The sequence below is a fragment of the Hyla sarda genome, chromosome 1 (genome assembly GCF_029499605.1).
Source record: "Hyla sarda isolate aHylSar1 chromosome 1, aHylSar1.hap1, whole genome shotgun sequence".
NCBI lineage: Eukaryota > Metazoa > Chordata > Amphibia > Anura > Hylidae > Hyla > Hyla sarda.
The window spans coordinates 598227246-598247891 of record NC_079189.1 but is presented as its reverse complement, the minus strand read 5'-3'; the positions used below and the strand labels follow the sequence as shown (position 1 = coordinate 598247891).

The 20646-nt window shown below is 48.4% G+C and overlaps 1 protein-coding gene across 3 annotated transcripts in view; it reads left to right on the top strand.

Annotated features, from left to right (window-relative positions):
• The window catches only part of SETD9 (SET domain containing 9), a 29137-nt gene extending 12023 nt beyond the window's left edge, over positions 1 to 17114 (top strand). Inside the window, exons 2-6 of one of the 3 annotated variants that reach the window (XM_056547431.1) lie at positions 5001 to 5344; positions 6020 to 6143; positions 13386 to 13501; positions 13610 to 13715; positions 16846 to 17114. In XM_056547431.1, the coding sequence (XP_056403406.1) occupies positions 5001 to 5344; positions 6020 to 6143; positions 13386 to 13501; positions 13610 to 13715; positions 16846 to 16933 (778 nt within the window). In that variant the 3' untranslated portion in view covers positions 16934 to 17114. Of the gene's footprint in view, positions 1 to 5000; positions 5345 to 6019; positions 6144 to 13385; positions 13716 to 16845 lie in introns of all 3 variants that reach the window. The other 2 variants (XM_056547421.1, XM_056547442.1) reach the window with 2 other exon arrangements.
• The last annotated feature ends 3532 nt before the right edge of the window (positions 17115 to 20646 follow it).

Here is a 20646-nt window from a genome sequence, read left to right as displayed (position 1 = left end):
CCGAAACATCGTAAGGTGTCGACAAAAATAAATAAATAAGTGAATTTGTGCAGATATACTGCCCGGACATCCGGACTGATCTATAAAAATGTCTCTGATCCTAGCCAGAGGGCCCGGAATCAAGAGGTGAGTGCCACAAAGTGAAGAGATCATGGTCCCGTGCTTCCGTTATTGAAAGAGCTTTATTGTTCGTTCAATCATTACAAGTCATACAATAAATTACAATCACACAAAGCATGAGAGTACAATACATAGCAAAGGTTCCCTAAGCTATACATCGCACATCATGCTACTCTAACATTCCGCTCAATCCTGTAAGAGAAAAGCACAAGAAATCAAAAAACCAAACAATACAATCTGTGATCAGGGTAGGGCCGTGGCTATGGGGCGGGGCTGGGGGCATGGGGGAGTGGGCGACTGTATGGGGGGAAGGGAGGGGGCTGATCACAGGGCCGAAACTACTGGGCTATATCTTCAGGGGGACATGGTGGAAGGAGAGGAGTCTTCCCTCTTCTTCATCGACGGCTGGGCTGTCCAAGATGGAATAGTCTTTGAGCAGGCTCCTGATGAACCTATGGCAGTCCCGTACGGACATGTTCTCCCTGTTGATCACTAGGCGGTTCCTGGCAAGCCACACTGCGTCCTTAAAACAGTTCATAAGGCGCCAGGCCTCCTGGATGGCCTCCATGTCGTGGATCCCAGGGAACAGACCGTAAAGCACCGAATGGTAGGAAAGGCAGTTCCTGGGTACAGAGTCTCTGCGTTCATGTTCCAGGGCATCCAACAGACCCTGCGCAAAGGGCCACTGCCAAAACACGTGCAAAGATGTTTCCTCCACGAAGGGGCACCGGGTTCTGCACAGGTCGCGGGCATGCATGAATGACCTGAAAGACAGACTTCCCTTTAATGGCCATCCACGACAAGTCCTTATGTCTATTGGTAAGCCACTTTGAAGCCACATTAGTCCATACTGTCTCTGCCGTGGCCGCGGGGGCCCTGGAATTAGCTCCAACAAGTCTTTAGCTCAGATGAGCTTGTAGATAATCTCTGGCTTGCACAGGTCAGGTTTCAGTCCTTCCAACTGGTGCTCCCTTACAAACCGGACTACATCCCCATAGAACCAGGGAATGTTCCAGTTGTAAGGGATGGAGCTGTCACACTTGTCCCAGCCCAGCTCTCTCCAGAGGGGCATGAGAAACAAGCGACACATGGACCTGCCCGCTGAGCCAGTCTTTTTAACAAGAGTTCGCTGTACGCTGACACATGCAAAGGAGGCCCTCAGCAGAGTGGGGATATCAGACACTCCCTTCCCACCCTTGCGGGGCTCCTTGTACATCACAGTCCTCTTGATTCTGTCCATTTTGCCCCAGATGAAGCAAAACACTGTCCGGGTGATGGACTTGCAAATGGTGGCATGGGGAGGCCAGGCCTGTGTGGTGTACTGAAGCACAGTCAAAAATTCACTCCACAGGACAAGTGTTTTGCCCTCCATAGAGAGCTTTCTGGAGCTCTACAGTCCAATCTTAGAGTTCATCTTTGCTAGTCAGTCTTGCCAAGACTTAAGGGCCGCTCCTTCCTTCCTCAATGAGACTCCCAAAATTTGGATGGTCTGGTTTGACAGTAAAGGGGGGCGGAAGAAGCCAGGTGCCACACCCCGAAGAGCATAGCTTACGACTTCCCGCAGTTGACTTTTGCCATCCCGAAGCTCTGCCGAAGTCCTTGCAGGTCTGGACGAGTGCAGTCACCGAACGCTGGTCAGCGCAGAAGACGGTCACGTCATCCATGTAGAGTGAGCACTTGACCTTGTAGCGATCTGGTCCTGGTGTGGTGATCCCTCTGATCTCTCCATTCTGTTGGATAGTCTCAGCGAAGAGCTCTATAACACAAACAAAAAGAAGAGGTGAAAGAGGGCCGCCTTGTCTAACCCCTGAAAGAATAGAAAAGGGGTTAGTCTTCCAGCCGTTCACCAACATCGTGCTGTAAAAATTAAAGTGCATGACGTTAACAAAAGAGCAAAACATCTTCCCCAGACCCAGCCTGCGCAAACCCCTGCCCATGAAAGCGTGGGAGACACGGTAAAATGCCTTCTCCTGATCCAAGCTTACCAGGGTGGCGCGGGCATGACGGTCCTGGATGTAATAGACAGTGTCTCTCACAAGGGCAAGGCTGTCAGCAATCCTGCGACCAGGAATGCCACAGGTCTGGTCCGGATGGACGATCTGCCCGATGACAGATTTCAGCCTGTTGGCTAGCACATTGGCGAGGATCTTGTCCACGTTCAGGAGAGAGATGGGACGCCAATTTTTCAGGTCACATCTCTCCCCTTCCGCTTATATAAGATCGTGATCTTCCCTTCCCTCAACGACAGAGGCATTCTGCCCCCCACCACCATCTCCTCGTACACCTCCAACAGGTCTGGACAGATCAGGTCACCCAGCGCTACATAGAGCTCGGACGGGAGAACGTCGTTGCCCGGGGTCCTGCCGGGCTTAAAGGATTTAGCGGCAGAGAGCAGCTCCCCCACCGTCAAGGGATCATCCATAGCCGCTGCTGCTGCAGGATAAACAACATTAGTGATACCTGACAGGAACCTCTCTGGGGCTTCAGGGTCAGATGACTTTGGGGCATAGAGGTTGCTGTAGAAGTCAGAGACGACCCCCATCACCTCCTCCTTACCCCTCCTTATGTGTCCGGTCTCATCTCGCAGTTCAGTCAGGGGCGTGTGACCAGCATGGAGCTTCCTGAAAAAGAAAGTTACACTTCTCACCCTTTTCCAGGTTCTCCACCTTGGAACAAAAGATGATTTGCTTGGATTCCTCCTCAAAGTGCCTTTTCAAGCTCTTTTTGGTCTCATCCAGCTCCTCCCTGATGTTCCAGCCACACTGGAGCAGGTCTTGCAGTGACCCCAGCTCGCGCTGCAGCCTCCTGAAGTCCCACTTCTTCTCACACGCCTGTTGTCTGCCTTTTGCCTGAAAGAAACAACAAAACTCAACTTTAACATATTCCCACCAATCGCTGATGCAGTTAAACAGACATTTGTCATTTCGCCATACAAGGTACGCATCCCTAAGTTTCTCCATAATCTCCTGGGCCTGGGCCAGGTGGGAATCCATGGCCCATAGTCCCCCAAAATCGAATGGCCCTGTGGTCAGAGAAGAAGCAGGGGACCATAGAGTACAACACCTTCTTAACTGCTCTTGAAGTGAAGAAGTCTATCCGAGAACAGAGCGAGCCATCAGGGTAGCTCCACATATACTTTACGGAGCCATTCCCGATGAACCCAATAACGTCCTGCAAGGATGCCTCTGTCACCATAACGATCAGCAGCTTGGATGTCACGTCAAGATTGGCGGATGTGCCATAACTGCGCCTGTCCACCTCAATGGGGCAGTTGAAGTCACCACCCAACATTACTGCCCTAGTAATGGCAAGCTGAGCCCGCAGGGCCTGGAGAACCTCCAGTCGGACATTCTTCTCAGGGGAGGCGTACACGTTGATGAGCCGCGCAGGCTCACCTGCCCAGGAACCCTCTGCGACAAGAAGTCTGCCACAGACAAGCTCCTAGACGGAATCAAGTGCAAAGTTTCCTCCCCTGGTCAGATTGGCCACCCACACAGACCTACAGTCACACCCACCAGACCAGTAGGAAGGGCCGTGAGACCACTGCCTGGCCAGATGGTTGTAAGACCTAGAAGAAGACAAAGCACATTCCTGCAGAATGTAAAGATCACACCTCTGAGAGTCTAAGAACGTAAGAACAGTCTGAAATCTAAACCTATCTCTAATACTCCTCACATTAATGCTAAAGATGTTAAGATCAGCCATGGGAATAAAAAGAGAGGTTAGTTCAGATACTAGTTACCACTCCAGTCGGGCAGATCCTTTTCTCTGGTGCCTGTCAGCTCCTATGGCTTCTCATAGCGCCCTTCCAAGAACACGTCGTAGACTGGATTGGCCGGTGTGTCTAGGATTTCCTTGACCTCTGGGTCCTGCAGCAGCTCCTCCATGGACTGTGCTTGGACCTGCTCCACTTGGGCCTATTCCATCTCCTCCTCTTCATCTGAAGTTTGAAGGTTCTCGCAGGCCTCAATGATCTTTCTCTTGTAGGACTGGGCTGATGCATTGTCCCTTCCTTTCCTCTTCCTCTGTATGGTACCTGGGGGAGGAAGCACTGGAAAATCCTCCAAAGAGCGGACACCAGCAGCTGGAGGGGGGGGGGGGGGGTGTTATGTGCTTCCACTCAGTGAGCCAATACTCCCAGTGAGTTTCAGCACCTCGGGGGCACCACTCCCCGAGGCACTAAAGTAACTCGGCTCTAGACCCTCTCAGCCTCATGGCGAGACCAGGAAGGAACAGGTCACATCAGAGCAGCCCCAGAACGCCCCGGTACACTTGTCCCCTCCATGCAGCACCCATCCCCACCAGTCCATAACCGGTGCATCCACTCACCGGCTGGAACTGATAACAACAGATACTACACTTGATCTTAGCAAAAAGGCCTCCTCTCTCCTAGAACTGTATACACCTTTTCCAGCCCACCAGAGCCCCCAAAAGCTGAACTAATTTATGCAGGTCAAAGTCAGCAACTGCCGAGCCGAGAAGTTTGTGACGAATCGAATCACTGTAACTTCGCTCATCTCTACTCCCCACCCTCCCCATCTTCATATATGTTGCTAAGTAGTTTGGCCCTGTGATCCACCCCTCCCTACACAGTCCGTAGCCTCTCCCAAATCAAAGATGTAATATTTTGTTGTTCGACTTGGATTTTATGATATTTATAGGAGCGGATAGCAAAAAGACCCTGTGCTGTATGCTGTGCTGTCATGAATATAATGTGTGCAGGAATGTTAGTGTAGCATGTGGTATGTATAGTTTAGGGAACTTGGGCTGTATATTGTACTATCATGCTTTGAATGATTGTAATTCATTGTGCCTGTGCTTACTGTATGACATGTATGACAGCTTTCAATGATGGTAACATTTTGTTTCTGTTCTTGCAGAACGTTGCGCTATGTGTCCCCTGGCTGCAGTGATAAAGTCACTGCTGATGCTGAAGTCTGTTCCACGCTCATCACATTCCTCCGGGCGCTGTTCACATCTGATATAACCAGACAACGGGACCTACTGTCTCTGCTGCCTCCAAGCACCTGCGCCATGTACCCTGCACCCGATGGCAGCCATCACCAGCAGTGCCCACACGCCACCCACCATGCGGATGAAGTCATGTACAAGTGTCTTGGATTCTCTATCGATCGGCACCCAAGCTCTTTGGATGAAGCAGGGACCGGAGTCTTTGTCTCCAAAGGGTTTGTGCCAAAAGGAGCCTTAGTGTCAATGTATCCTGGTACATGTCCTACTTATCTGAGAACCCAGAATTTCAAATTTGCCCTAAAGTATAACTATATTTAATGGACTGAACAGAGTCTATTTATGTCTCTGTTTGGGGAATTTTCTGAATGTCCTGCACAGAAAACGTAAATATTTGGACCAAACTGCATTAAAATTAGACTCCATTCAGCCCATTAAAACCAATAGGCATGTCGGGCTTCACTTCGGCTTCCCGTTTTGACAGCTTGTCAACCTAGAGCTGGTGGGGTCACTGTGTACATACATTACATTACTTATCCTGTACTGATCCTGAGTTATATCCTGTATTATACACCAGATCTGTACTCACTATGCTGCTGGTGAGGTCACTGTGTATATACATTACATTACTTATCCTGTACTGACCCTGAGTTATATCCTGTATTATACTCCAGATCTGTACTCACTATTCTGCTGGTGGGGTCACTGTGTACATACATTACATTACTTATCCTGTACTGATCCTGAGTTATATCCTGTATAATACACCAGAGCTGCACTTTCTATTCTGCTGGTGGGGTCACTGTGTACATATAGAATAATGAGTGCAGTTCTAGACTGTAACAAAAAAAAAATAGTGATAAAAAGGCACCATACATCTACCTCTAAAGGTTATACTGGGACTATTAAGCAGTTTTCTCTTATTTTTCAGGTACTGTATACCAGAATTATGAACCTGTCTTTTTTCAATCAATTGGAAATCCATTTATTTTTCGGTGTCTGGATGGAATTCTCATTGATGGGAACGACAAGGGGATCTCCAAATCTGTCTACAGGTCAGTGGTGTATTCAATAGAACTGGCTGATCCGGGAGGCTGCGCTGGTTCTATCTCTGCAGTGTAGGAAAAAACGTATTTGATCCCCGGCTGATTTTCTACATTTGCCCACTGACTATAATCTATAATTTTATTGGTCAGTTTATTTTAACAGTGAGCAAAAAAATAACAACAACAAAAAAATCTGAAAAATGCAAATAAGTTATAAATTGATTTGTATTTTACTCAGTGAAATAGGTATTTGATCCCCAGCAAGATCCCTGGCTCCCAGGTGTCTTTTATACACATAACAAGCTGGGATTAGGAGCACTCTCTTAAAGGGAACACTCGTAATCTCAGCTTGTTACCTGTATAATAGACACCTGTCCACAGAAGCAACAATCAGATTTCAAACTCTCCACTATGGCCAAGACCAGAGAACTGTCCAAGGATGTCAGGGACAAGATTGTAGATCTACACACAGCTGGAATGGGCTACAAGACCATCGCCAAGCAGCCTGGTGATAAATTACATCCTGCATTATTCTCCAGAGCTGTACTCACTATTCTGCTGGTGAGGTCACTGTGTACATACATTACATTACTTATCCTGTACTGACCCTGAATTATATCCTGTATTATACTCCAGAGTTGTACTCACTATTCTACTGGTGGGGTCACTGTGTACATACATTACTTATCCTGTACTGATCCTGAGTTATATCCTGTATTATACCCCAGATCTGTACTCACTATTCTGCTGGTGGAGTCACTGTGTACATACATTACATTACTTATCCTGTACTGATCCTGAGTTATATCCTGTATTATACTCCAGAGCTGTACTCACTATTCTGCTGGTGAGGTCACTGTGTACATACATTACATTACTTATCCTGTACTGACCCTGAGTTATATCCTGTATCTGTATTATACACCAGAGCTGTACTCACTATTCTGCTGGTGAGGTCACTGTGTACATACATTACTTATCCTGTACTGATCCTGAGATATATCCTGTATTATACTCCAGACTTGTACTCACTATTCTGCTGGTGAGTTCACTGTGTACATACATTACATTACTTATCCTGTACTGATCCTGAGTTATATCCTGTATTATACTACAGAGCTGTATTCATTATTCTGCTGGTGAGGTCACTGTGTACAGACATTATATTATGTATCCCATACTGATCCTGAGTTATATCCTGTATTATACTCCAGAGCTGTACTCACTATTCTGCTGGTGAGGTCAATGTGTACAGACATTACATTACTTATCCTGTACTGATCCTGAGTTATATCCTGTATTATACTCCAGATCTGTTCTCACTTTTCTGATGTTGCGGTCACTGTGTATATGCATTACATTACTTATCCTGTACTGACCCTGAGTTATATATCAGACAGGAGGCTCATATCTTATGCATTATTCTTTCTTTAATAATGCCCATAGCAGAACAACTCAGTAATCAATTCAAATAACAGAAAAAACTTCAACTCCCAGCAGTCCTAGGACCACAGAAGCCACTCCTCGTCTGTAGCCACTATATAAGGACTGCCCACATATAGATCCTCCTCTTTCTTTCTGCTCATAGCAGACCTAAGATAAGTATACTCTATATATATTTGGGTTACTCTATCTGTTCACTTATATAGCTGTTTTATTACTGTATTGTATTACTCTTAGTGAGACCTAGTGTGGTACTATCCCATAGGTGATTAAGTACTCACAGGGCCAAAAATTTTTCTGTCCTTTTTTCCCCTGTATTCTCTGCTGCCGAGAGGCGGAAATCTCCCGGTGCTGGTTTTTCTCCTCTGTCGCCGCTTCGTCATCTCTCTTCCGCTCATTCCTTTATCCACCTTCCCCTCCCGCTCCCTTCTCTGCGCCATTTTACTTGCGCCTTTCTTCTCCGTCCGAGTTCGCGTGCGCGGGCTAAGGGCGGAGCCTTCCCCTGGTTGGGCCGCTTCTCATTTGCGGCCTGTGCTCGGGAGGGGGCGGCGTTCTGCATGTAGTTGAGAGGCGCTCCTGCGACCTCCAATCAGGACCCAGAGGGACGTAGTCTCGCGAGACTTCGTCCCCTGGGCGCAAGTACTCCGGGCTCCCCTCACACCGCAGCGCCAGTGCAACGCTAAGCGGTGTGGAGGTCGGAGCCTGTTCTGTCAGTAGGTTGTAGAGCTTTATAACCTCCCCATTATACTTGTCCATATCTAACGGAATTTATTCCGTCTTATTAGACTTTTAGCTGTGCCTGGGTCAGTTATTTTAATCCCAATTATCAGTTTTGAAAATCTTTTATAAGCTACCCTATATCCTAAAGTTAGTATAGCTGAGGAACCCTCATCTGTCCCCCTCAGAGGGGAGGGTCCTTCCCTGGATGCGGCGCAATTTATGACCGCCACCCAGATCCAGGACTTAATTAATATGTCGGTCCAAGCGGCCCTGGCCTCGTCCATAATGCCCTCTGGCCTGCAACAGCAGGGTTCCAATGTCTCGGTCCCCCTTCATGGCGGAGATCCACATGTAAAAAAGGGCAAGGCTTCCCATAAAAGGAAGCACATCTCTGACTCCCCGGCAGGGGAAGATAATAACATGCTCCAGACAGTCCCTACCCCGGTCTGTCAACCCCAGCATCCCTCTGACTCCGCTCGACCCCTGGGCCTCGGGGAGTTACATGGCAAGAGGCATAAGTCCGCTAAGCGGGCTAAACCCGACTCCTATGTAGACTCCTCTACTGAGGACTCTTCGGGTTCATCTAATGAGTCTGAGGACTACGAGTCCGACCCCAATATTGAACAGGATGCTGGGGATACGGCGCTCGACACCGACGCCAACCCTGCCACGCAGGGCAATGTTATCCTGGAATCCCTAGAAGAACCCCTTTTTCATCCAGACGCGATCTCCCATCCGAGATCAGGCGACTGGTCACCACTCCCCTACATGGCCCAATATGTAGAGCTTTGGGCTCGTAAGTCTCTGGATAGGTCCAGCCGTAATAAGCTGAGGGCGGAATGCCCTAGACCCTTTATCCCCAATAAGGTGGTGGCTACCCCGGAGGTGGACCCCATCCTGATGAAATACTTATTAAAATCGGGTAAATTTCCTTAGAAGGGAATAGAACGTTCCTTCAAGACCATACAGGAGCGTATCCTTGATTTAATGGGTCCCCTCACTAAGATCCTTAATTTAGCTGAGCATGCTGCAGCATCGGATGAACCCGTGGACGTCCGTCAGCTCCGTGGCTGGGCCCAGAGAGCCATTTGCCTGGCAGGTACTGCCAACACCACCTGCTCAGTCGAGAGACGCCGGTCGATCCTGATGCGCCTCGACCCGCAACTATCCCATCTGGCCGAGACCGAACCCGGTCCCTCGGCAGCAGGCAGCAGATAGTTTGATGGAGATAGTTTGATGAAGGATGTCAACAGATTTGTCGGCCTTTTTACCGGCTTGCATAAGGCCCAAACTTCCCTAAAGAAATCGGGGTCCAGTAAAAATTTTTCCCCGGGCCGGCAGAAGTAGAGGCCGATCTGCCGGCCGTTCTGCTCCCTACAGGCCACAGGGCAGACCCGTTGCCCAATATCATTATTCCCAGGCTCCTCCTTCCTACACCGTACCAGTGGTCCTACCATCCCCATTCTTCCCTCCTCGTGGTCGACCCTGGAGAAGTCGTGGCGGACGTGGATACCCCCGCTCCCGTCCTTCTACCGGTGAGTGTACCTTGCAGCCCACGTTCTCATATACCTGTGGGGGGGCGACTGATGTATTTTACCCACGCCTGGTCTGCGATTACGGCAGACGTGTGGGTTCTTCAGACAGTGGCGGGGTTTCACCTAGAACTCCAGTCCTTGCCGGTTCTGGGTGTAATTCCAGCCCCTATCCGGTTCTCAGAGCAAAACGCGATCCTCATAGACAACGAGGTACAAGATCTCCTGTCCAAACATGCGATCATGGAGTCCGACCTATCCTCCCTAGGGTTCATAAGCAACCTCTTCCTAGTGAAGAAAAAAGGGGGCGGCTACCGCCCGGTCATAAACCTGAGAGACCTAAACCAACATGTCATGTATCGCCATTTCAAAATGGAGGGAATTCACTCACTCCGGGATCTTTTACTGCCAGGAGACTGGCTGGTGAAGGTGGACTTGAAGGACGCCTACCTCACCGTTCCCATACACCCGGAGTCACAACAGTTCCTCCGTTTCCTTTGGAGGGGCAGATTGTGGCAGTTTACGTGCCTTCCGTTCGGCCTATCATCCGCCCCGTGGTGCTTCACCAAACTGATGAAACCGGTGGTGGCGGCTCTGAGGAGCAGGGGGGTTCGTCTTATCATTTACTTAGACGACCTTCTTATCATGGCCCGATCCAAAACTCAGGCCTCTCTTCACATGTCGTGGACAATATCGTTGCTACATACTCTAGGCTTCGTGGTCAGCCGAGAAAAGTCGGTTCTAGTCCCAGCTCAGGAAATGGAGTTCCTGGGTTTCTTGGTGGACACCAATCGCGCACTACTGCGGCTCCCCAAGTCCAAACTAGCCCTGATCCGCAAGGAAATCAGGGCGGTTCTGCGCAAAGGATGCTTGTCATTAAGGATTCTGGCACGCCTGGTGGGGCTCCTGGCGGCTTCCATCCAGGCTATCTTTCCGGCCCCCCTGCACTACCGAGCCCTTCAGAGGCTCAAGATCTTGCATCTGCGCCAGGGCCTCAGGTACGCAGACAAAGTACCCCTCTGTCCGGCGGCTATCGAGGAGTTACATTGGTGGCTTCGTCATGCTGTCGAGTGGAATGGCAAGGCCATTTTCAACCCGTGTCCGGACGTCATCATAGAGTCGGACGCGAGCCGTCTTGGCTGGGGCGCTCGATGCGGGGAGATTTCCACAGGAGGGACTTGGTCCGCCACGGAGGTCGACCTGCATATCAATGCATTGGAGCTTCTGGCGGCATTCTTTGCCGTCAAGAGCTTCATGCCTCGTTCGTCCAACTGTTGTGTGTTATTACGCATGGACAACGTGGCGGCGGTTCAGTACATCAACCGCTTAGGGGGTACCAGATCCAAGATCCTGGCAGACCTGGCCAAGGAATTCTGGCACTTTTGCCTAGCCCGCAACATTATCCCGGTAGCGGAGTACATTCCAGGGGTCTCCAACACGGTGGCCGATTGGAATTCTCGCTATCTCCTCGATTCCAGCGACTGGCGCCTGGATCGTTCAATTTTTCTGCAGTTGCTTCACCTTTGGGGCCCGTTATACGTGGACCTTTTCGCTTCCCGCCTCAACCACCAACTGCCTCATTTCTTCAGCTGGAGACCGGATCCAGAGGCGTCTGCGGTAGATGCTCTCCGCCTCCTCTGGCCGAGGGGAACTCACTATGCCTTTCCTCCTTTCTAGTTGATCCCCAGGGTTCTCTTGCATACGACGAACCAGAGGGCAACGGTTGTGCTGATCACACCTTGGTGGCCGACACAACCATGGTTCCCTCTTCTTCTGGGGATGACCGTGGATTATCCCCGGCTGTTACCCCAAGTTCCTCACCTTCTCACCAACCCGTCCGGGGGTCTCCATCCTCTGGTGATGGAGGGCAACCTGCCTCTCCTTGCGTGGTTGGTTTCGGGGTCTCGGACGCGGATCAAGACCTTTCAAGATCAGCTAGGGATCTCCTCGCCCTGGCCTGGGCCCCCGGGACTAGATCGGCATATCGATCAGCCTGGAGACTCTGGGTTCGTTGGTGTGATCAACGGCAGGTTGATCCTGTACATGCACCTGTGTCTGTAGTAGTAAACTTCTTGGCAGATTCTTTTGAATCTGGCAAATCCTATAGCTCCATTAATGTATACCGATCGGCAATTGCGGCTTACCACTGCCCTGTGGATTCTTTGCCGATTGGCAAACACCCACTGGTTGGTAGACTTTTACGCGGCATAAAATTTAAACGTCCCCCTCGGCCTAGGTATCAATCGACCTGGGATGTCTCCAGGTTGCTCGATATGTTTGCCTCATGGGTGGACAATGACGACCTTTCCCTGAAACTGTTGTCTTATAAACTGACGGTCCTTCTTTGTTTGGTATCCATCAAACGTGTCTCGGACGTGAAAGCTTTGGATATCTCTAGGCGACAATTTTCGCCTCAGGGAGTAAAATTCTCGGTGGTCCGTAGGACCAAGACGGGTATTCACTCGGTTTTTTACCCATATTTTCCCACGCATCCGCGGCTTTGCGTGGTTTGTTGTTTACAGGCGTACGAATCACAGACGGCAGATCTGCGCTCTCCGGATTTCTCTCAGCTCCTGGTCTCATATGTCAGACCACATCATCCGGTTACCTCCGCTACTCTAGCACGCTGGGTACGTTCTGCCATGGAGATGGCAGGTATAGATGTGTCTCTGTTTGGAGCTCACTCTTCCAGGGGTGCTATGGCTACGAAAATCATCACAGCAGGGGGTTCCCTCTCTGACTTATTGATGGTGGCTGATTGGTCTTCGGAGACCACCTTTCGCCATTTCTACTTCAGGCCGGAGGACCATGTGTCTATGTCGGTCTTATAATACTCTGGTTGTTATTGTTCTTACTGTTATCGCTGGTTGTTAGCTTTGAACTTGCATAAGATATGAGCCTCCTGTCTGATATATAAATCGAGATTTTCCTAGCTTGTGACGGAAAATATTAGTTATATGAAGACAGGAGGCGAGTATCTTCCCTCCCTACCCACCCTATTACGATTCTTTGTTCTCGTTGCAGGATATTGAAAGTAGAGGCGGTTTTCCTGAGTTCGGATGACCTGTCGGGTTCCTGCTGTTTGGTTCCTCTATAGTCCCCGTTGGGACGAAGTTGAACATCCCTTTGCTCCGGGTTTCTGCTGCTCCGGGCTGAAAGGCCGAAGGTTGCGGTTCGTCGAGGATGCCTGGCTGGAGTTCTGCCTTCTGTGCGGTTCTGGTTCGCATTAAGAAAGAGGAGGATCTATATGTGGGCAGTCCTTATATAGTGGCTACAGACGAGGAGTGGCTTCTGTGGTCCTAGGACTGCTGGGAGTTGAAGTTTTCTCTGTTATTTGAATTGATTACTGAGTTGTTCTGCTATGGGCATTATTAAAGAAAGAATAATGCATAATATACTCGCCTCCTGTCTTCATATAACTAATATTTTCCGTCACAAGCTAGGAAAATCTCGATTTATATCCTGTATTATACTCCAGAGCTATACTCACTATTCTGCTGGTGGGGTCACTGTGTACAGACATTACATTACTTATCCTGTACTGATTGTGTTTCAGGTCCTGCAGTGGAAGAGATCAGCTAGGACCCCTGAAGATGTGTGACTGCACCTGGCTGACCAGCACCCCCCGTAATCCGCTGTCTGTGGGGCAGTACATTAATAACTGCTCCAATGGTAATGTACACGTGTCCCGCACTAATTGTATACAGAACATTTGTAAGAAGCAGTGTAACAAATACATGAGCGGTTACTTCATACACATCACGCGTCTTCTTCCCGCAGAACGCGCCGCCAACGTCTGTTATCAAGAGTTCGATGTCCCTGAGTCCTTCCCGGTGGAACTGAGACAGTACATCCCCAATGTCCGCTACTCCCATGATGTGGAGGGGTTAGTGTGGACATGACATTTTTTGTAATTGCCGAGTACTTTGTATTTTAGGGAAAGGTGAGGCGGGGGCTGTTTGTTTAGACACGTTCTGTAAATTTTGTGTGGCCATTCTTCCCCTGTGATATCATAGCCCCGCCCCTTAATGCAAGTCTATGGGAGGGGGCGTGACAGCTGTCACGCCCCCTCCCATAGACTTGCATTGAGGGGGCGGGGTGTGACGGCTTGAGGGGGCGGGGCTATTACGTCATGAGCTCCTGGTGCCGGCTCCAGTGTTTGGAACAGTTTGTTCCAAACGCTGAGCAGCGGAGTACATCTTTAAGAGCCATAGTGTTACCATATATCCCAAATTATATACAGGCTAATATTCCCCAATTTACTGACTATATAGCAGTAGATACCAGTAGTGACTCACAGGTGACATCTTTTTGGAGTCATACTCTTTCCTTTTCCTTCTTCAAACCGCCATGACTGAGAGATAGAAGTGGCAGTACACAGATAGAGCTTGAGGGTAGATGTATAACTACTATATATTTATCCTGATCCCATATAGCAGCAGTACACAGATAGAGCTTGAGGGGAGATGTATAACTACTATATATATCCTGATCCCATATAGATAGCAGCAGCAGTATACAGATAGAGCTGGAGGGGAGGTGTATAACTACTATATATCCTGATTCCATAGAGATAGCAGCAGTATGCAGACAAAGCTGGCGCAAAGGTGTATAACTACTATATATCCTGATCCCATACATAAAGCAGCAGTATACAGATATAGCTGGCATGGGAGGTCTCCGGAATGATCTGGTAGGTGATGATGTCATCCTATAGTTCACAGGAAGTCATCTGACCCAGGACTGACCTCTAACACATGTTATTTTCTGTGGGTCAAACGGGTGATCACATGACCAAATTACAGTAATATAACGTATAGAGGCAGCTGTGCTGGAATTAAACTGATTACTCTGTACACCTAGTGATGGTGAGTGGGCATCATATGGGCAAGAAAAACCCATCCTAAACTGTTAGATGGTCATGTGCATGAGGTTTTACGGTGAAATGGGGGCTTTTCCAATATCTTATTGAACATCCTCTGTATGGGGCAGACAGTCTTCTAGTCACTGTGTGGTAGAGGGGTATGATGCAGGGCAGATGGAATTACCCTAGGGGCAGATGGCATTAACTCCTTGTATTTGTGACGCCAGGGTGTGGTTTATCCTCAATACCACCTGAAGGTATACCACTGGATCCTGGGCTAGGCACGGGGGCAATAATTAGAGATGAGCGAACTTACAATAAATTCGATTCGTCACGAACTTCTCGGCTCGGCAGTTGATGACTTTTCCTGCGTAAATTAGTTCAGCCTTCAGGTGCTCCGGTGGGCTGGAAAAGGTAGATACAGTCCTAGGACTGTATCCACCTTTTCCAGCCCACCGGAAAGCTGAACTAATTTATGCAGGAAAAGCCATCAACTGCCGAGCCGAGAAGTTCGTGACGAATCGAATTTACTGTAAGTTTGCTCATCTCTAGCAATAATGACTCTGACACCAAGATATGATACAACAGTAGCTATACTGAGTGACAGATGGAATAATCTATACAGTTCAGCCAGGTCCACGGAGGTGACCAGTGACTTCAGAGACCTTAAGGGCTTGCTGGGACTTGCAGTAGATTTTGACAATTTTAGTGCAGGCCACTCTGACTTGACAATAGATGACTGTGACTGACTTGACTTGAGACTGACTAAGCTGTGACTGTAGGTTACTTGTAGACTTGTAGCTTGTGGCTGCAGGATGGACTTGAGGCCTCCTATGGACTCCAGACACACTCTAGGACTTGACTGCTCTGGACCTCAGCAAAGTCTTAACTGGAAATCAAGAGCATAAGAGCGAGAAATAGCTCCGCCCAGGGCTTATATAGGGGAGACTAGGAGGGGTCCCATAGGTCACCCTTAGGTCACATGGTCACTGATACCTCACAGGGTTACACTCACATGACAACTGGTGATCACATGTTAACATTTCTTAAAGCGATAACACACTTATATACATGGGATAGGGACCCCCCTACCTCCACCCCCCAACTTACCCCGAAAATAACACACATACCACTAAGTTGGAGAAAGGCCACGGCCAATTATTGAGGATAATATTTATTAATAAATAATCAATAAATTAACTAATAAATAACCGTTTAATAAATAAATAATTAACTCATAAAACCATACTAAAATTCTCAACCACAGTGTATACTCCAAACCAGCCGTCCACCCAGAACACCTCTGGGTGACACCCCCACTTAAAATTATAACCTGTCCACCATTCGATGACACCCTCATAACAGACCGTGACAGGGAGGGAGGGACGGGCAAGATGTATCTTCAGGGTTCTCCTCAGACTGGATACCGAGCTCCTTCAGCCTCGATTTATATAGCTTTCAAATCTTCCCGCCGTGGATAGCAACATCCAATCAGCAACTTCTCATAATCTGCCCAGCAACACGCCGGCCCTATAAGAAACTTAATACCACATTAGAAATAACATTAACCCTTACTATCCTTGCTGTACAAACTACTACACTTAACTCTCCTAACCCCAGGGGGATGGGGTGAAGGAGGGGGGGGGGCCCATCCCATGTGGCCCTTCCGTTACCCTACTGGGCCTTGTCATTTTACAGTATAAAACATGGCAGAAAATATATATATACATAAGGGGACAGGTGTCGGTGGGCCCAGGGGACACTGCAGGGAGGCTGCCTGACAGGGCAGCAAGGGTAGAGGGGTATAACTCCTGTACTGGGCCACCACAACTGCATTTCTATGGTGGTCGGCGCCCAATGGTTTATAATTCGGACATTTCCGCAGTATGAAGGGGGGGGGGGGGGGGGGCCCATCCCATGTGGCCCTTCCGTTACCCTACTGGGCCTTGTCATTTTACAGTATAAAACATGGCAGAAAATATATATATACATAAGGGGACAGGTGTCGGTGGGCCCAGGGGACACTGCAGGGAGGCTGCCTGACAGGGCAGCAAGGGTAGAGGGGTATAACTCCTGTACTGGGCCACCACAACTGCATTTCTATGGCGGTCGGCGCCCAATGGTTACAACCTTTCCTCTTGTTTCCCTCCAGGCCATTGCGCTGTGTGGTTCTTGTCGCTCTCAGGGACATTCACTGCGGTGAGGAGCTCTTCTCTAACTATTTCACTCTCGTACAGTAACAGACCAGGTCACCGCTCAGACACCTCACGGGAAGATCAGATCTATTGTAAAAACTGTACATTGCAATCCTGGACCCCAAAACCACGGATGATCGTCTGCCTGAGACTGAAGAAGACAATTTTGTACATGCTAAGGATAAAATATTATGTATAATAAATTCATTTATATATTTTGTGAGAAGTACAATTACCGTATTTTTCGCCCTATAGGACGCACCGGCGTATAAGACGCACCCAATTTATAGGTGTACAATCTAAAAAAATAAAGATTTTGAACCCAATAGTGGTCTTCAACCTGCGGACCTCCAGACGTTGCAAAACTACCACTCCCAGCATGCCCGGACAGCCGTTGGCTGTCCGGGCATGCTGGGAGTTGTAGTTTTGCAACATCTGGAGGTCCGCAGATTGAAGACCACTGCATAGGAGGTAATACTCATGTGTCCCTGCCGCTCCGGACCCGTCACCGCTGCCCTGGATGTCGCTCCATCGCTGTCGCCGTGTCCCCGTCGCTCTGGAACGTCTCTGCTGCCGGCCGGGTATCCTCGCTCTCCGTCGCCGCCATCACGTCGTTACGCACGCCGACGCACGTACGCAACGACGTGATGACGAGGAAGGAGAGCGCCGGCCATACAGGGGATCCCTGAACGGAGAAGACACCGAGGAGGGAGGTAAGGTCCCTCCCGGTGTCCTGTAAGCACTAACCCGGCTATTCAGTCGGGCTGTTCGGGACCGCCGCGGCGGTCCCGAACAGCCCGACTGAACAGCCGGGTTAGTATCACTTTCCCTTCAGACGCGGCGGTCAGCTTTGATCGCCGCGTCTGAAGGGTTAATACAGGGCATCACCGCGATCGGTAATGTCCTGTATTAGCCGTGGGTCCCGGCCGTTGATGGCCGCAGGGACTGCCGCGATAGGGGTGTATTCGCCGTATAAGACGCACCGACTTTTTCCCCCCCAGTTTTGGGGAAGAAAAAGTGCGTCTTATACGGCGAAAAATACAGTACTTAATTCTTTAAAGGGGTTTGACCACCGGGGCCCCTGTCAGCATCAGGAGAATAACTATTTTATTATGGGGGATTTTTTTTTTTAAATAGTTTTAAACTTTTTTTTAAAACTCTTTCATTTTAAGTCCCACTCGGGGACTTTTACATGCTGTCAATGAATCACTTGTACTGTAAACTGCAATACTTATGTATTGCAGTGTACTGTACTTTCACTTTCCCTTATTACACTCTGCCAATGCCTAATAGTAGCACAAACATAGCAGCCATGGAGCCATTCTGGGGACCCCCTATCTGCTATGACAACATAACCACGAATTGTGTCACGGAAGGGGCCGACTGGAGGCTGGATAGGTGCAGCACCTGGCATCTAAAATTCAATGGTGACTATTGACTGCAGCATTTTAGGAGTTAAACAGCGAGGATAAGAGTTTTCTCCTATCCTGGCCACTGATGGCCATTGTCTTTCGTTTTTTTGCACTTTCGTTTTTTCCTCCTTACCTTTAAAAAATCATAACTCTTTAAATTTTGCACCTAAAAATCTGTATTATGGCGTATTTTTTGCGCCACCAATTCTACTTTGTAATGACGTCAGTCATTGTACCCAAAAATCTATGGCGAAACGGAAAAAAAAAATCATTGTGCGACAAAATTGAAAAAAAAAAAGACATTTTGTAACTTTTGGGGGCTTCTGTTTCTACGTAGTAAATTTTTCGTTAAAAATGACACCTTTTCTTTATTCTGTAGGTCCATACGGTTAAAATGATCCCCTACTTATATAGGTTTGATTTTGTATTACTACTGAAAAAAAATCATAAATACATGCAGGAAAATTTATACGTTTAAAATTGTCATTTTCTGAGCCCTATAACTTTTTTATTTTTCCATGTTCAGGGGGCTATGAGGGCTCATTTTTTGCGCTGTGATCTGAAGTTTATATCGGTGCCATTTTTGCATTGATCGGACTTTTTGATCGCTTTTTATTCATCTTTTCATGATATAAATAGTGACCAAAAATAAGCTATTTTGGACTTTGGAATTTTTTTGCGCGTACGCCATTGAATGCGCGGTTTAAAAAGTGGTATATTTTTTATAATTCGGACATTTCCGCACGCGGCGATACCACATATGTTTATTTTTATTTACACAGTTTTTTTTTTATTCTTGGAAATGCCGGGTGATTCAAACTTTTATTAGGGGAAGGGATAATTGAAAGGCTTAATGATTTTTTTTACACTTTTCTAATGCCATATGATAGCCCCTAGGGGGGGCTATAATATTGCATGTACTGATCTTTACCACTGATTGATGCATCTCCATAGGAATGCATCAATCAGTGTTTTCGGCGATTGAATGCTCAAGCCTGGATCTCAGGCTTGAAGCATTCATTCGACGATCGGACAGCGCAGGAAGAAAGGTAAGAAGACCTTCTCCTGTAGTACAGCTGTTCGGGATGCCGCTATTATCCCTGAGCTAACCGGCACATTTTACTTTCACTTTTAGCCGCGCGGCTCAGCTTTGAGCGCGCGGCTAAAGGGTTAATAGCGATCAGTGCCACGCGCTATTAGTGGCGGGTCCCGGCTTCACTATGACGCCGGGCCCGCCGTGATATGATGCGGGGTTACCGTGTAACCCCGCGTTATATCACAGGAGCAGGACTAGGGGCGTAAGTTTACGCCCTTGGTCCTTAACAGGTTAAAGGGGTACTCCAGTGGAAAACAATGTGGTAGCACAGTACGGGAGGTGTTACCCCGTACCCTTGCTTCCCTGTCCGGCAGCCTCCTACAGTGTCCCCTGCCCCCCCACCCCCTGCATCTGTTTATTGTAATTGTATATATACAATATATGTAATATGTTATATATGTAAGATTGTTATACCTTTAAGACTGTTTACCATGTGATTTCTCATGTGATTGTTACTCAGGAGGTATCAGTGACCAGGTGACCTAGGGGTGACCATTGGGACCCCACCAGAGCCTCCCCCATATAAGCCCTGGGTGGAGTCTCTGCACACTGTCTTAGTCTTTGCTGGGGTCCTGCCAAGTTGTGCCTAAGTGTGTCCGGAGTCATATGTGATAGCCTGGGGGAGTTGGGTGTAGGGAGTGTAGCTGTGCGGTTACTAAAGGGTGTCTGGTTAACCCTTTCTATCCATGACACCAGGGTGAGAGCTCTCTGCCATACTTGTCCTACCGCCACCCTTCCCAAGAGCGATAGGGAGGTATGGAATAATTGAATGTCCACAACCGGAGAGTTGGAACTTTTACTGAAGATTTTATGCAAGCTTCATAACCGGAACAGTCTCTATAAAGGCAAAGTCTCTTAGAGATTGACAGTGGTTGGGACCTTAAGCAATTTAGAGTCCGTAGACTGATATGCGCTGTTCCACTGGATTTAGGGGTTTTAGTTGCGGTCCAGTAGTCACGCAGGGTTTAGTTTAGAACTCACGGTTTAGTTTAGGCTGAGGCCGGTAGGTTTTCTGGCCTAGCTTGTCTTTGAAAGTTGCGCAGATCCGTCCTGCTAGACCGGCATCCACGAGAGCAGCTACCCAAGAGAGCGATAATTGGCTACAGCTCCCTTATATGGGCAGGGGCTGGACTAGAACTATTTGGTCCAATACTTCTGTCAATCACCTTTACATAGAATTGTGGGTAAACATGTGACCCAGGGACCTCCAAAGGTCCTCTAACATACCATAGAGGAATTAACATGGTCAC